The sequence below is a fragment of the Ascidiella aspersa genome, chromosome 1, assembly GCF_963924565.1.
Source record: "Ascidiella aspersa chromosome 1, kaAscAspe10.2, whole genome shotgun sequence".
Lineage (NCBI taxonomy): Eukaryota > Metazoa > Chordata > Ascidiacea > Phlebobranchia > Ascidiidae > Ascidiella > Ascidiella aspersa.
Window position 1 is genome coordinate 20,808,471 of NC_139447.1, and position 15,043 is coordinate 20,823,513.

Sequence of the window (15,043 nt, forward strand, 5' to 3'; positions counted from 1 at the left end):
TAATACCACTCTCATGCCCATTCATGCATTTTCTGATGGTTTGTCTCGTTTACTCAACATAAAAAGTTTGGGAGCATTTCATGCAGGTAATTGCAGAAATCGCATTGGTTGTATAACAGTTGTAATTTCTTTATGTGATTTCTAGATTTAGAATTAGACAAATACGTCTACCAACAAATATATACATTATATATATTTAAAAATGTGCCACTTTTTAGTAAATATCTGTAATTACAATGTTTTTCAGTGGTTTTAGAAATGTGATTTTTAAGTTGTTTTGAAACACAATTAGAAGCAAAACCTCAACTTTCTGCTGCAAAACTCTAAACGCAAGAGGAAAGATTTCATCATGAGACCTCAGTAATCAGAATTTAGTTTACCTTATAAATATCAAGATTTTATTGTTTTAACTTTAAACTATATGCTGATCCATTAATCATTAGTATTTGTAGAATTTGTGATCGTTATTTTTGCTTATATGCTGGGGAAGTGGTTCTCAACCGGGGTGCCATTTTTAAAGCTGTGTGCCAAGATATATTTCTAATTCTTTAGGATTCCAATTTTTTCTCTATTGGTAAGCTTCTTGATACACTTATGTACGATAAAAGTGCATAAAAATAAAAAGTTTTTTTCAACCTTTTTGCACAGTTAATATGCTGTTTCATTCTCGTTTATACAAGCAAGGGTGGAGCGAACTATTTATATTTTCTATAGGGTGAAACACTGTGCTAGGGTATTTGTCTTATCAGGGATAAAGATTTTTTACACTTGGCCACTTTCAATGCAAGTTGAATTTGATCCGGATAGGTGCTGATTGACACCCACTTGTCAGACTAATGAATGCCCATATGATCGGTTGGTGTTTTTATACCTGGTGGTCTTAATTTGCAGCTGGTGGTCTTAATTTGTTCAAATATGACAAATTATCCACAACTTTAACAACAAAACCCTTTTTAAATATGCTTGTGCAACTGCTATAAGTCAGTTATAGGCAGGGTTACCATACTGTGCTTATTTATAAGATTTGTGCTTATTTTTGGGCACAGTGTCTTAGAAATCGCAAATGTGCTTATTTCTAAGAAACGTTCTTATTTAGAGTTGTGTGCTTAGCTTGTCTTATTTTAGTTTCTAAAAGCGTTCTTTATCAATTTTTTATTTATATTTAGCAAGTTATTTAACCAAGATTATAACAGTAATGCATTAAATTACATAATAACAATGGATGGTGATTGTTTATTCTAAATCTAAAAAGTACATTGTAGCCTATAGAAGTGCGGTAGGTTTCTTTAGCAATCAAGTAAACTTTCGGCTTGACGTGAGGACTGGCTTTTTTGTGTCAGTACAGACAAAATGCTAAATCAGCCCAGAGGCTATGGAAAACACAATGTTACTACAAAAAAAAATGCTAGATGCATTACAGTAAATCATTCAATGAATAATTTTATTACAAGCCAAACTCCGCCAAGTGAACCAAACTTAACTACCAGGCAGGGTCAGAATTAGGCGTTTCATGCTGCCATGCACCACCGTTTAAAAGGTGTATAACTGGTGCGCTCTGACGCGAAAAAATTGACAAAGCTTGCATTAAATAAGGGTGGTTAACTTGCCAATTTCAACCTAATGAACGCATTTTTTTGTGCTTGGCGCGATTAAGCTACGTTTTGCGCATACAAAAATAGCTGTTTTTAAAGTTTTTATTTTGTTTGATAACGTTATTTCTGAAACCTTTGATTTCACCCCCTGAGTCCTGGATCTGTCCCTGATCTTTAGTAGCGTGCTTATTTTTGGAGTAGGGTGCTTATTTTTTGGTCTGAGCAGATGGTAACCCTGGTTATAGGGTTGCTCATTTAGTTAGCCACATTTGATAAATAGTTAAAAAGTACCATTAATTTAATCATCTTGTGAAATTGTTTCGGCAAAAGAACTTAAGATAAAAGTGTTAGTTAGTGTAGATGGACAAGAACTATCCTACAAGTAATTCCATTTGTCCATCCATGCATCGAAGTACACCTGCATATTTGCCTTTTGAGATCTATGTATACACACAGATACAAAAATACTGATTAAATCATTGGTTAAATACAATTAGATTTTTTGTGGTAAGTCTAATTTTGTCTGGACAAGTGCTGATTTGTAGACACCCACCCAGCTGGTAAGTGCAAATTTAATTCAATATCAACCCCAGTGTTCCCGCTAATTTTTGACCATGTGCGCAGGTGCCCAAAGTTTGCCGCATTTCTCCCAGACATAAAAATGATTCTCTTTATTTGGAGAATTGCTGCTTGATACGCGATTTCGCTTGGCAGTTTGTGTGGCGGACTTAGTCAAGCGTAGCGCTGTTTAACCGCCTAATGGTCGAGGTAATTATCGCGCGTAGTACAGCCTTTTAAACGGGTTACGCAATTTTTTAAAGTGATAAATTTAATTAGAAACAAATTTGGCCTTCACGTCTTTCCTGTTCACATTGACATAAATTTAACCTACTCCTTTAGTTGACACAACACGCAACTTTGCTTTTTCGGGGTATATTGTAATTTGCGTTGTACACTGTTTTACCAAAAAATAAGCCTGTCTTCGGAAAGTCCTAACCTTTTAAGCATTAAAAAACAGCATGAAAAGTTTTTTTTGCAAATAAAAGCATATCACAGCCTCGCAGGTAATTGTAATACTTTTGTTTAAAAGTTTAAAGCTATTACGACGCGATGTTTTTTATATAAAGCAAGTACTTTCCTATAACACAAAACATACAGTGCAAAACACAAGTGAGTCTATTAGAGACACCGAGAACTAATCAAAATTAGTAGTTCAAAAACTTGCCAATCACAAAACCACGAACCAAATTTTACAGTTACTAAACTACCACCCGTCCGTCACGAATTAGTGCAGTTCTAAGCAAAGGTATTCGGCAATTAGGGCATCCAAAGGATGGAAAAGTCTGACTTTTAGACTTTGAAGTCTTGGGACAATGTACTAATTTAACTTAACAAATCTGCTTAAGAAGATTAAATTTAATAATACCTGCCAGCCGAGCCCAAACGCTAACGAGCACCCTAACCCAAATAATGTGCATTGATTTAGTAATAATATAAACACTTTCAGTCCGAATACATCAATGTGTGTCTTTGTGTGACGAACAATCCTTTATAACCTGGACTAGAAATTATCTTATGCCCACCCGAGTTTGGGCTTTTTCCCAGCGTTTAAATAATTATTAAATTAACGCACATTATTTGAGTTAGGGAACTGGTTATCGTTTGGGTTCGGGTGGGTCAAGTATTATTAAATCTATTTCATAGTTTTTAGTGAGTTAATATTTATAGCAGAACTTGCGACGCCCTGAGAATTTGCCGGCGCTCCATTTGGGTGTGAGCGTCTTCCCTAGTTAAGAACCACTTTTTTCGCATGTATATCTCAAAGTAATTAGAACAATTTTTTGGTTGTACGTAGCTCGAACAAAATTAATTTAGGCACTTTTTTGGTTGTACGTAGCTAAAACAAAACTAATTTAAGCACTTTTTGGTCGTACGTTGCTCGAACAAAACTAATTTAGGCCCTTTTTTGGTCGTATGTAGCTCAAATAAAACAAATTGGGGCACTTTTTTGTCCGTATGTAGCTCGGATAAAACTAATTTCGGCAATTTTTTGGTCGTACGTAGATAAAACAAAACTAATTTAGGCACTTTTTTGGTCGTAAGTAGCTCAAACAAAACTAATTTTGGGCACTTTTTTGGTCGTACGTAGCTCGAACAAAACTAATTTAGGCCCTTTTTTGGTCGTATGTAGCTCAAATAAAACAAATTGGGGCACTTTTTTGTCCGTACGTAGCTCGGATAAAACTAATTTCGGCAATTTTTTGGTCGTACGTAGATAAAACAAAACTAATTTAGGCACTTTTTTGGTCGTAAGTAGCTCAAACAAAACTAATTTTGGGCACTTTTTTGGTCGTACGTAGCTCGAACAAAACTAATTTAGGCCCTTTTTTGGTCGTATGTAGCTCAAATAAAACAAATTGGGGCACTTTTTGTCCGTACGTAGCTCGGATAAAACTAATTTCGGCAATTTTTTGGTCGTACGTAGATAAAACAAAACTAATTTAGGCCCTTTTTTGGTCGTATGTAGCAAAATAAAACTAATTTTGGGCACTTTTTTGGTCGTACGTAGCTCGAACAAAACTAATTTAGGCAATTTTTTGGTCGTACGTAGCTGGAACAAAACTAATTTAGGCACTTTTTTGGTCGTACGTAGCTCGAACAAAACTAATTTAGGCACTTTTTTGGTCGTACAAATAAAACTAATTGTGGCACTTTTTTGGTTGTACGTAGCTTAAATGAAACTAATTTGGGCACTTTTTTGTTTCGTATGTAGCTCGAATAAACTAATTTGGGCACTTTTTTGTCCGTACGTAGCTAAAATAAATCTGATTTGGGCACTTTTTTGTCCGTACGTAGCTCAAATAAAATAAATTTGGGCACTTAGTTGTCCGTGCGTAGCTCGGATAAAACTAATTTGGGCAATTTTTTGGTCATACGTAGCTCAAATAAAACTAATTGGGGCACTTTATGTTCCGTATGTAGCTCAAATAAAACTAATTGGAGCACTTTTTGTTCCATACGTAGCTTAAAAAATACTAATTTGGGCACTTTTTTGGTCGTACGTAGCTAAAATAAAACTAATTTGGGCTCTTTTTTGGTCGTACATAGCTCAAACAAAACTAATTTGGATACTTTTTTGTTCGTTTGTAGCTAAAACAAAACTAATTTAGGCCCTTTTTAGGTCGTACGTAGCTAAAACAAAACTAATTTAGGCCCTTTTTAGATCGTACGTAGCTGAAACAAAACTAATTTAGGCCCTTTTTGTTTCGGTACGTAGCTCGAATAAAACTAATTGAGGCACTTTTGTTTCGTACATGGCTTGAATAGAACTAATTTGGGCACTTTTTTGTTCGTACGTAGCTTGAATAAAACTGATTTGGGCACTTTTTGTTCTGTACGTAGCTCAAATAAAATAAATTTGGGCACTTTTTTGTCCGTACGAAGCTCGGATAAAACTAATTTGGGCACTTTTCTGTTCATACGTAGCTTAAATAAAACTGATTTGGGCACTTTTTGTTCCGTACGTAGCTTAAATAAAATAAATTTGGGCACTTTTTTGTCCGTACGAAGCTTGGATAAAACTAATTTGGGCACTTTTCTGTTCGTACGTAGCTTAAATAAAACTGATTTGGGCACTTTTTGTTTCGTACGTAGCTTGAATAAAACTAATTTGGGCACTTTTTCGAAACTTTCGTGAAGCAAAAATGCAGTACATAAGGTATTATATGTAATAATCTTTGCAAAATAGTGATAATTTGGACTTCAGGAGACAACTGGAGGTCGAATTGAATTGAAGTAAAAAAAAAAAAAGAAAAACGTGCGCAAGTGCCCAAAATGTGCTTAGCGGGAACACTGATCAACCCTCTTGTGTTTACCTGTCCATCATTAAACCAAACACCTTCAAAAGATTAGTATGGGGTCCAGAAAAGGTTTCTGCTGTATAAAGAAATGACAGAACAATTTTGTTCAAAATGGTTTATCTTTTTTTGCACTAACTTTATAGTTGTTTACATGTTGTTTATAGACATAGGCCCCGAACGTGGGTGTAAAGAGCGATTTTGTACGCCCTGAATTTCTGGCAGGGCGTCAAAACGCTCCGGAATTTGACCAAATTACATGTGCAATTGGTGTGCAAATTTTACTAGTGATAAATCCATAATAAGATAGCGCAATACACGCCGACAGGAGATTTATGTTCGCTAACTTACTTGAAATATATACTGACTGAAGCGCTGGAATCATAAAATACAATTCGCGTTAATGTAGGTCAAGCTAAGACTTCTGCTTTTGAAATTAAGCTTCTGTGGTAAAAGATGTTTCAACCATCAACTTAACCTGAAATCTAAAAAACTATCAACCTATTTTTTTTAACCGAATAACACACTGCTTTGTCTGACATAACAATTCCTTAAAGGGCCATTCCGTGTCAATTCACACAGTCAAGAAATCCCGATTTTCCTTAAATTTTGCACACCTTTTCACTATCCTATATGATGAACACCTGCAAAATTTGAGCGTAATTTGTCGAGAAACATGAGAGGTATGAAGCATTTAGTTTTGTGGGGTCTGACGAGGGGGCGCAATTTTTCTATTTTTGACCGTGTTTGAGGCCCTATTACTGCTAAACTAAATAAGGAAACAACCAATTTTTTTTACAGGTGATAGAACTTCTACCAAATATTAAAAAAAACATCCTTCACATTGTCACTCTTAAAAGGTTAAAGGTCATAGACATCCAAAGTTAGCCGTTTCTAGCTCTTGGATAAAATTTTCCCAAATTTTGAAACTTCGCCAAGACCCCATTTTTGATTGGTTTTGATTAAAAATGGGTAGAAGTGTTGTTTACAGGATTCTCTCTGAAGTGCAAAAATTTCAGTACAAAATATTAAAGGGGTTGGGAGATATTAAATGTGAAACATGGGTTGAAATGAAGAAAAGCAAAAAGTGGGGTCCTTTTAATATCCCGGTTACCCATGACCCCAGTGAAAATTTGCACTGAAATTTTGTCCACATATTTACTAAGATATGACAAGTCTTCCATGCAAAATTAAGCCATGGTTCTCAATGTTTTGTTATAGAAATTGTTTGTCAAAGTTTGGACAAAAAAATAAAAAAATTCAAATGACTTGTAAATGTGTTTTTGACAATTGTTACATCACAAAACCAAATGTTATACTTGATAAATGAATGTATCACTTGAAAACTTAATGTTTTACTCTTTTTTGACAGATTACTGTATAATTTAAAAAAAATTCACGCATTTTTCGCTATGCACACTGCCGCATTTGTTGTGCTATGTAAAACCTTATTTTCTGGAATGGCAATGAATTTACTCCTAGCAAACTATAACTCACTTTTATACAATTCTAACTTGTGAAATAATAACTTGATTATGGGCTACAAATGCTGACATATTTACATTTGGCAAGACTTTCGATAAAATATTCCAATGGGGTTGCGGCACCAAAAGTTTGAGAACCCCTAAAATAGAGGTTGTCAATTTTTTAGTTTAAATACAATATATTGTTTAATGTTATAAACAATTAGACGAAAACAACAGTTTTATATCTTTCATAATAAGATACAAGCAATAGGCTCATACTGGTAGAACGAAATTTAACTGAGCATCTGAAGCCTGGATGACTTAATTAAATCAGTGTTTGGCTCCTTTCTTGCTTTAAAGACCCACTTCTTCATTAGCAATTCATAATAAAGATACTTGAAACAAAATAAACAGAATTTAGCTGATGAAGTTGTAATATTACTTGATTTTGCTGAGTTGTCCAAGATGCTGTGTAGAGGTTCCATTGGGACTTCACTCCATGTGATGAGATTGATGGCACAAACAAAAGATTTTTTGCATGTGCAAGTCTAGATCTTTTCAAATGGGCACAAAATCTCAGTTCTGGGATTTAATATATCTGGCTTTCCTCAACTGAAATTGAAGACCTTAACACAAAATTTAAATTGGAAAAGTTACATGCATTGTGTAAAACAATAACAGTCACAAGCTTACATCTTAGCTTTATTCCACAATCATGTCAGTCTTTTAAAATGTGTCCACTGTCAGACGATATTTAAGGGTGATCATTACGTAACACAAAGCAGTGTGTTATACGGCGTATCAAAGTTCAAAAAGGCTTAGATAGGTTAATGCAGATTTTACCACTAAGAGATTTTTTTTTTTTAACACAGAATTTTGATCAGCCTATAAGCTTGTCCTACATCAGGGTTCATCAACCTTCTATCTGTACGTCAAAGCCAAACCTAAAATATTTTACTGGGCCCAGATTAAATTTTAACTGACAATGTTTTTGTTCACAATTTAAAATGGGTCGATAATTAAAACAGGAAAGTAAGTGAAATACATTAAAACCTACAAAGTTGGTGCAAATTTGATTGTTTATGGTTTAAGTGGTGTGTGCATGGCCCATTCAGGGTGAAAATTCCCTCAAAATGCTACTCACAAGATACAAGAACAAGATTCGCACAAAGTGGAGAAAAAAAATTATGCAGTGAAAATACCTAAAAAGTATGCGAAACTGCCTTACACAGGCCGGCTGATTACTTTGATGTGCCGTATGCGAGTTCGGCACTTCGGTTTATATATCTGCAGGTCTGAACAGACACTTCCCCATGCTGTAAGTTTTGCACATTATTTTAGTGAACCTTGACTGTGCAAGTGGTCGCTTAACTTCATTATGACGCATTGATAGAAATGCAGTACATCTACGTTTTGCACACCCACATTCGGCGCCTGTGAATTTGCCGAACTGGTATATTCTATAAAACTTGCCATATGCAAAAAAATAATTATTTTGAATACTTATGTTTTAAAAAAAGATCAATGCTTGTATAATAGCAATTTGGGCACTTTTTTGTTTGACTGTAGCTCAAATCAAATTAATCAGGGCACAATTTTGGTTGTACATAGCTCGATATAAACAAATTGGCGATTTGGGGAACATTTTTAGTTGTACATAGCTCAAATAAAACTAATTTGGGCAACTAGTTAAAACTTGAGTAAAGGAAACATGGGGTACTGAAGGTATTATATTTATTTATTGATTACAGAATAGTGATCGCTTTGACTTCGACAAAATTTTGTGAAAAAAAACATTTTAGTTTTCTTTGCTTGCACACTCTACATGTAAAAAAGTAATCCACTGCCCAAAATTTTGCACAAATGCACTTAGCTGGAACACTGGTTGTAGTCGGTAATAGGTTAAAAATATGTTTAGTGTCAAACATGAATTTCGTTACAAGTGATTCCATTTTGAAAAGCTAAATTAATAAACACACTGTCCTTCCACACAAGAACTATGTAAACATACTGATATAGAAAGACATGTTAAATCAGTGGTGAAAAACTAATGACTTATGTATGACAAAAAAGTTACAGACTAAAAAAAATGCAAAGTGCAACTAGCATTTTCATTTTAAAAACCATTATATTGCATGTTTTATTTTTATCAGGCGCACACCATTGAGGACTCCGAAAAAAAATTTTACAAGGCATCCAAATGCACCAACAGATCCTGTTGAGGTAAGAAGCTAGTTTTAAAGAAATCTTGTAAAATGCCCTTGCCTTGTCGAGAAATTTTTTAACAAATAGTGCATTTTTCGCTGCTATTTTGTTGTTGAATCCAAACCCTACTCCACAGATGTTTGTTGTAAAGTAGTAACACATGTTTTCGTTGCAATAGAGTGACGTTTATACTAAAGTTTCCGACAAATGTTTTCATTGGAAGAGAGTGACGGAGCATGGTGTGTGGGAGAGCATGCGTCCTTAACGACAGACGGTGCCATAAAATAGAAAGAATGTCATATTTTATTTGAAATAATTTGTACGATACCAGTTAGATTAAATGTTGCTTTCACATTGGCGGCATACTTTATAGGGTGTTACAATTGTTTGGAAGCATTTCATAAACCGATTTCAGACACAAACCAGTGGCAAACACTTAAGGGTTGACTAGCACCTTCGTCATTTTACAATAGGCTACATGTTTTCCTATCATTCCAAAATGCCAAAAAACACATCACATGTTATGAAATTTCTTTTTTGCTGAACGTGCAGCGACACATGGTGCATTGTCTATGTATAATTAAAATGTTATAACATATGAAAAAATATTTTCACATTAGCCCTCTGTTGAAGATGTTTCGCTAGATGTACCATTACAGGGTTGTTCCTAAGCAAAAATTTACACTCGCCAGTTTGGCGAGCGGCTATCAATCAGCACTTGCCAGGACGAAATAACACTCGCCAAATTGGTTGGCATGCCGTCTGCAAATTTCCGTCCTAGCACGGTCATTTCTTGGGTTATCGTTAACCTGTCTTTTCTATACGTAAACATCAGAGATTGGAAACTTTAGATTTTGCGCAGGAGAGACAACTTTGCAGCTTGGCTGTAATAAAGTTATCTGTAAAATTTGCTTGACTGAAAATGGAATGCTATACTGAAAACCGTTAGCGCGACGAAAGTTTTGCGCGTTTGAGCGATTTTTCGCGACTGACCGCATTTTACGTTGATTTTACATAAAATGCGCGGCTATGAGCACGGCCGAGCGGGTACTTTCCAACCCGGCGCAAACATTAGTTTTTATAAAAGTCTGGTCGTTTAGTTTTATGCATGTATGAACGAATGAATGACCCATAAAGCAGTTTACGCTTAAAACAATGATTTTTAGCCGAAATATTTTTTAACTTTTAGTGAAAAAATAACACTGTGACAATTCCTTGCGCTCTTATTTTTTTCGTATTCTGTTTTTATGTGCTTGCAGAATGTTTCATCGCAGGTTGCTTCGCACCACAAACAAAACGCCAAATTTCGCCTAACACTATAGTTACTGGTTCAAAAGCAAAAAATGACAAAAAGTTAACTTAAATTTTCGCAAAGTTAACAACCACATGCACTAGAGCAGGGGTGGGCAACCTACAGCCCGCGAATGTAATTCATCCGGCCTGCCGCCTCTTTGACAAATTAGACACGACTCTATTTTAAATGCTTTTTGACTATTTTAACTACGTAAGTGCGAAAATTTTTTGCGCTTCGCGCGAATGTTCATTATGCGCCCGGGTTGTTTACGTTTGATGCTGCCTTTTTAACTAGATCAGCGATTCTTTACCGTTGCACCGTGGAAGGCTGACAAGTGCGTCACGCAAAATATTGGATATATATTTTTCAACATTTTTTTTTTTTCGGCAATGTAATGAAAACTCGCAAAAAATTTAAAAGAAATATCGGTACACCAAAAAAAAAAAAATCGCGATCGCTTCGCTCGCCAGATGCGCCTTGACTTAAAACAGCAAACACTGAGCTTAACTTTAAATGTTATCGCGTTCCCTCAAAGTAGATTTATGGCACTTTGCGCTATAACTTTAATGCCTCTGTAAATGTAATTAAACACGTTTCTAAGTGCAAAAAATCTACGAGGCCTGCCTGATTCGCATTTTTTTCTAACATTTTAATAACACCATTCTTACTTATCAATTTGTGCGGCCCGCAGAGACCTTTTTAAGTTTCGTTTTGACCCGCGACTAGAAAAAGGTTGCCGACCCCTGCACTAGAGGTCTGTGCGGCGCGATGCCCTATAGTGGGTCGTTTCTATTTTCCAAGGGCGTCCGCAATGGTTTCGATTCGTATCTAAACTTAATTACGATATAAAATATTTAAAGACAGTTATTTTTTAAGCTTTGGCTTGGCTGACCGCTATGAACTTTAAAAGATCGCAACAACATACTTACGTAGACGTAATTAACTGATTATCAGCTGTAGTTACACAATTAAAGGCGATATTTTGAATAACGTAGTGTTCAGTGGTCCGTTTCAGTCCCTCAAAACATTTTAAAAACAATGCTTACAAATAATATTTTAAGACATTTGCTTCGAACTTATTGTTACCCAAAACTAGAGCAACTGCTGCTTATAATTTTCTCAATCAATACAGAAAAGTAATTTTTTTATCGCTGGGTACGTCCAATAAACTTTTCCAAAGGCGTCAATGACCGGGTTAAACCTTAACAACGTTCAAGTTAAGCAATAAACCTCATAACTGTTTTTACTACTGCGGCAATAACGTCTTTGGTTGTTTGCCGGTAAACGACTTTTTTAAATGGGACAAAGAGTCTTTATTACGAGCTTCGAACATGACTTCGATCAACCTTATTATTTGTGTAGTGTTGCATGTATTTGCACCTTAGTGTTAAGGAAATAACTGGCGCTAAGTAATATTTCACTTAGCAGTGGTGCCTAACACAAGTTGTCCTACACCAACTAATTAAATTTCCCGCTGAAGCCACTCGCCAGTCGGGCGAGTGGGTGTCAATCAGCACTCGCCCGGAGCGAATTGCACTCGCATTGGCGAGCGGGCGAGTGCTTAAGCCCAACCCTGCATTACTTCTTGGTTACATGGTAGTTGCGAGGTTTATTTTTTAGAATTAGTTTTATAATACACCAAGGTGGCGTGCATATTCCAGGGGAATGGTCCCTTACCAGTTCATTGCCTTATATTTTTTCTAACAAAATATAAGATAAAAACACATACACAAAAATAAACAATGCTCATATTATGGCAATTTGGGCACTTTTTTAGTTGTACGTAGCTCCACTAAAACTAATTCGGACACTTTTTTGGTTGTGCGTTACTAGGATAAATGCAAGAGAAGCCATATATATGTGATATATTCTATTTTCTTACAAATCTGCTGAAACGTGTAACTCTTTCAAGACTCTCGAAGTCTCCGGACACTTTTGTCCCATGCGCTACCTACAATTTACTTGGAAGTTACAAATACTTCTCACATAATGCTGAATTTGCCCTATATCCAGGGCTGCCACTCTAATTTTTCATTTTCCCTACCACACATGCCAGTTTTACCCTACGTTTTCCCTATGCTGTGTCTGGTTGATCTAGGGCAGGGGTTGGCAACCTTTCGTACTCAGTATGCCAGTTTATGAACAATGTCAAAATATCAACAACTCGCATGTCAAACAATTTTCTATGTTTAGTTTTGCACTGGCAATCAGGGCTGCGCAATCGGTTAAAAACAACCCGAGTCCTAATCCGGCCGAATATGCGATTTCATTGAGTCCCGAGTCCTACTCCGACTCTACAGCCTGTCTTTCACCAATTTACGTGACTTAAACAAGATGGATATTCCGCAATCCACTTTTAGGGCTCATGGAAAATATTCTACCAGCATATGCTATTCCACCTTAGCAATTTACAGTTTGCTGCCTTATCAGTTAGCCTGTCTTTTACCAATTTACGTAACTTAAACAAGATGGATATTCCGTAATCCACTTTTAGGGCTCATGGAAAATATTCCACCAGCATATGCTATTCCACCTTAGCAATTTACAGTTTGCTGCCTTATCAGTTTCGAAATTTGGTACTGCGCATGCGCACACGTCCGCCCCGAGTCTGACTCCGTAGCCCTACTGTGATGTGACATCTAATTTATCTTTCTTTTTTGGAATATACTTCCATGCTTTCAGCCGATACCTAGTAGTGTTAACTATTAGTTTCGCTTTCGGTTGGTTTCTCAGTCGCACAAAAACACCTGTGCTTACTTTAATGTAGAGAAGTGGTTCTCAACCTTTTTAGCATACAGACCGGTAAAACTTTAAATCAAATTTTGCGGACTGGTTGACCTTCAAAAATTAAAATCAACCCAAAATGTAATTATGACAAAAGTATGCAACTTAAAAGCAAATAACAGAAACTTCAATGTAATAAGCAATTTGCTGCTGTCTTTTTGATATCATACGTGTTATACGTGGTTCTATTGAAGTTTTTCAAGTCCAGACTTAAAAGTTTAAGACTTAAACGAGTTGTAGCCTAATTTTAAACAGATGGGCACATGTGACGTATGACGAAGTCCAAAGTAGATCGTTCACAATGCTGCAAATTACCGAAACTGGCGAATTACGTAACTGAAGTTTTAAATTTGATGGACAAGCTTTTAACATCTCGCATTTCGCAATTGAGATATAAGATTGAATTATATATTGCGGACCGGCACTACAGTTGACGCGGACCGGCGATTGAGAACCACTGATGTAGAATGCCCTGCTTTAACGCGGTAAACGTCCTGCCACTTTTAGGGCATTGTGACGTAATACAAACGGTTAGTCGTAAACAACAAGTGTAACGTCCACAAAAAATAATGTTAAATACAATAGTTAAGACACTTATTCATGACGTGAACTGAAATTATGTGCAACATTTAGTTAGCGCTAGTGATATAATAATATGTTTAATGATGTGGTAGTGTAATGGTTGCTTTTTCTTAAGGTGGATATAACGGTCGTGTTAAATCATTTGGCATGCCCTGAAAAATCATCCCGCGTGCCAGGGGTTACCGACCCCTCTAGGGGCCTATATTATAGGGATCTAGGGGCCCTATAACGACTGTTTTGACGTAAATGGGCTAAACAACAAAATAGGAAGAGTCAACTTGCCTGGCAACCAAGGGCGTATCCAGAAATTCAAAAAGGGTGGGTTCCGAACCCCCACCCCCTGGATACGCCACTGCTGGCAACCCGTTGCCGTACTTCAATTTTGAAGTTATTTTCTTTAATTTTCCATTTTTAGAAAGTTCGGTAAACTGCTAGTGCCTTCTTCTGCAGAATATTTTCTCATTGTGGTAGGATTTAGACCAGCCCTGAAGTTTTCCCATCCGTATTGAACTTTAAAATTCGCACTACTCTAACCGGATAACCGGATTACCAAAATTACAATATGATTTATTGCTAAAGCCGTTTACAGTACTTCGCAAACAAACTTTAAAATTTTACTACTATAAAACGGCTTTAGCAATAAATTGTGTGATAATTTTGCAGATCCGGTTACAGTAGTGCTAAGTTTGGTAAACGGGCGAGCCGGGCAAATAGCCTGTTCCAACAAAATAGGAAATAGACAAAAACAGTACAAATCAATTAGACGTCTTAAATCAATCGCCGAATATAACGAAAGGCATGAATGAGTTATTGATGTCTAACTGCGCAGAGTACAAAACGCTGGATGACAGATATTTGCTACGACATTTTGATAGGAGTACCCAAACTCTAACCTGCACCCTAACCCAAATTCCTTGTGGTACGATTGTAGACCAGCGCCCAATTTTCCCCGCAGGTATTACCTACTCCCTACTTTAGGCGAAAATACCCTACCGTAGGGGAATATCCCTACAAGTGGCAGCCTTGTGGCGATATTTGGCTTTTTCAGTTCAATTAAGCTTCAAGCTACCATGTGATTTCATGGTTCACTGCATCTCACAATTTTCTATATCTGCAACTTAAGTTGTGCCAGGTCAGGTTGTTTAGCTAGTCGTTAATTTATTAAATTTTGGATATTTTTTAAGCCAAAGTAGCTTTAGAATGTCCTGATATACTGCTCTTTACGCAGGAACAAGATATGGACATTGAAAATGATTTAAATGA

At 36.2% G+C, this 15,043-nt stretch overlaps 1 protein-coding gene across 3 annotated transcripts in view; it reads left to right on the forward strand.

Moving 5' to 3' along the window:
* Positions 1–246: 246 nt before the first annotated feature.
* The window catches only part of LOC146168233 (kinesin-like protein KIF23), a 57,393-nt gene continuing 42,596 nt past the window's right edge, over positions 247–15,043 (forward strand). For all 3 annotated transcript variants that reach the window (XM_083383273.1, XM_083383275.1, XM_083383274.1), the window contains exons 1-2: positions 247–360; positions 9,069–9,138. In XM_083383273.1, the coding sequence (XP_083239399.1) occupies positions 350–360; positions 9,069–9,138 (81 nt within the window). In that variant the 5' untranslated portion in view covers positions 247–349. The remainder of the gene's footprint in view (positions 361–9,068; positions 9,139–15,043) is intronic.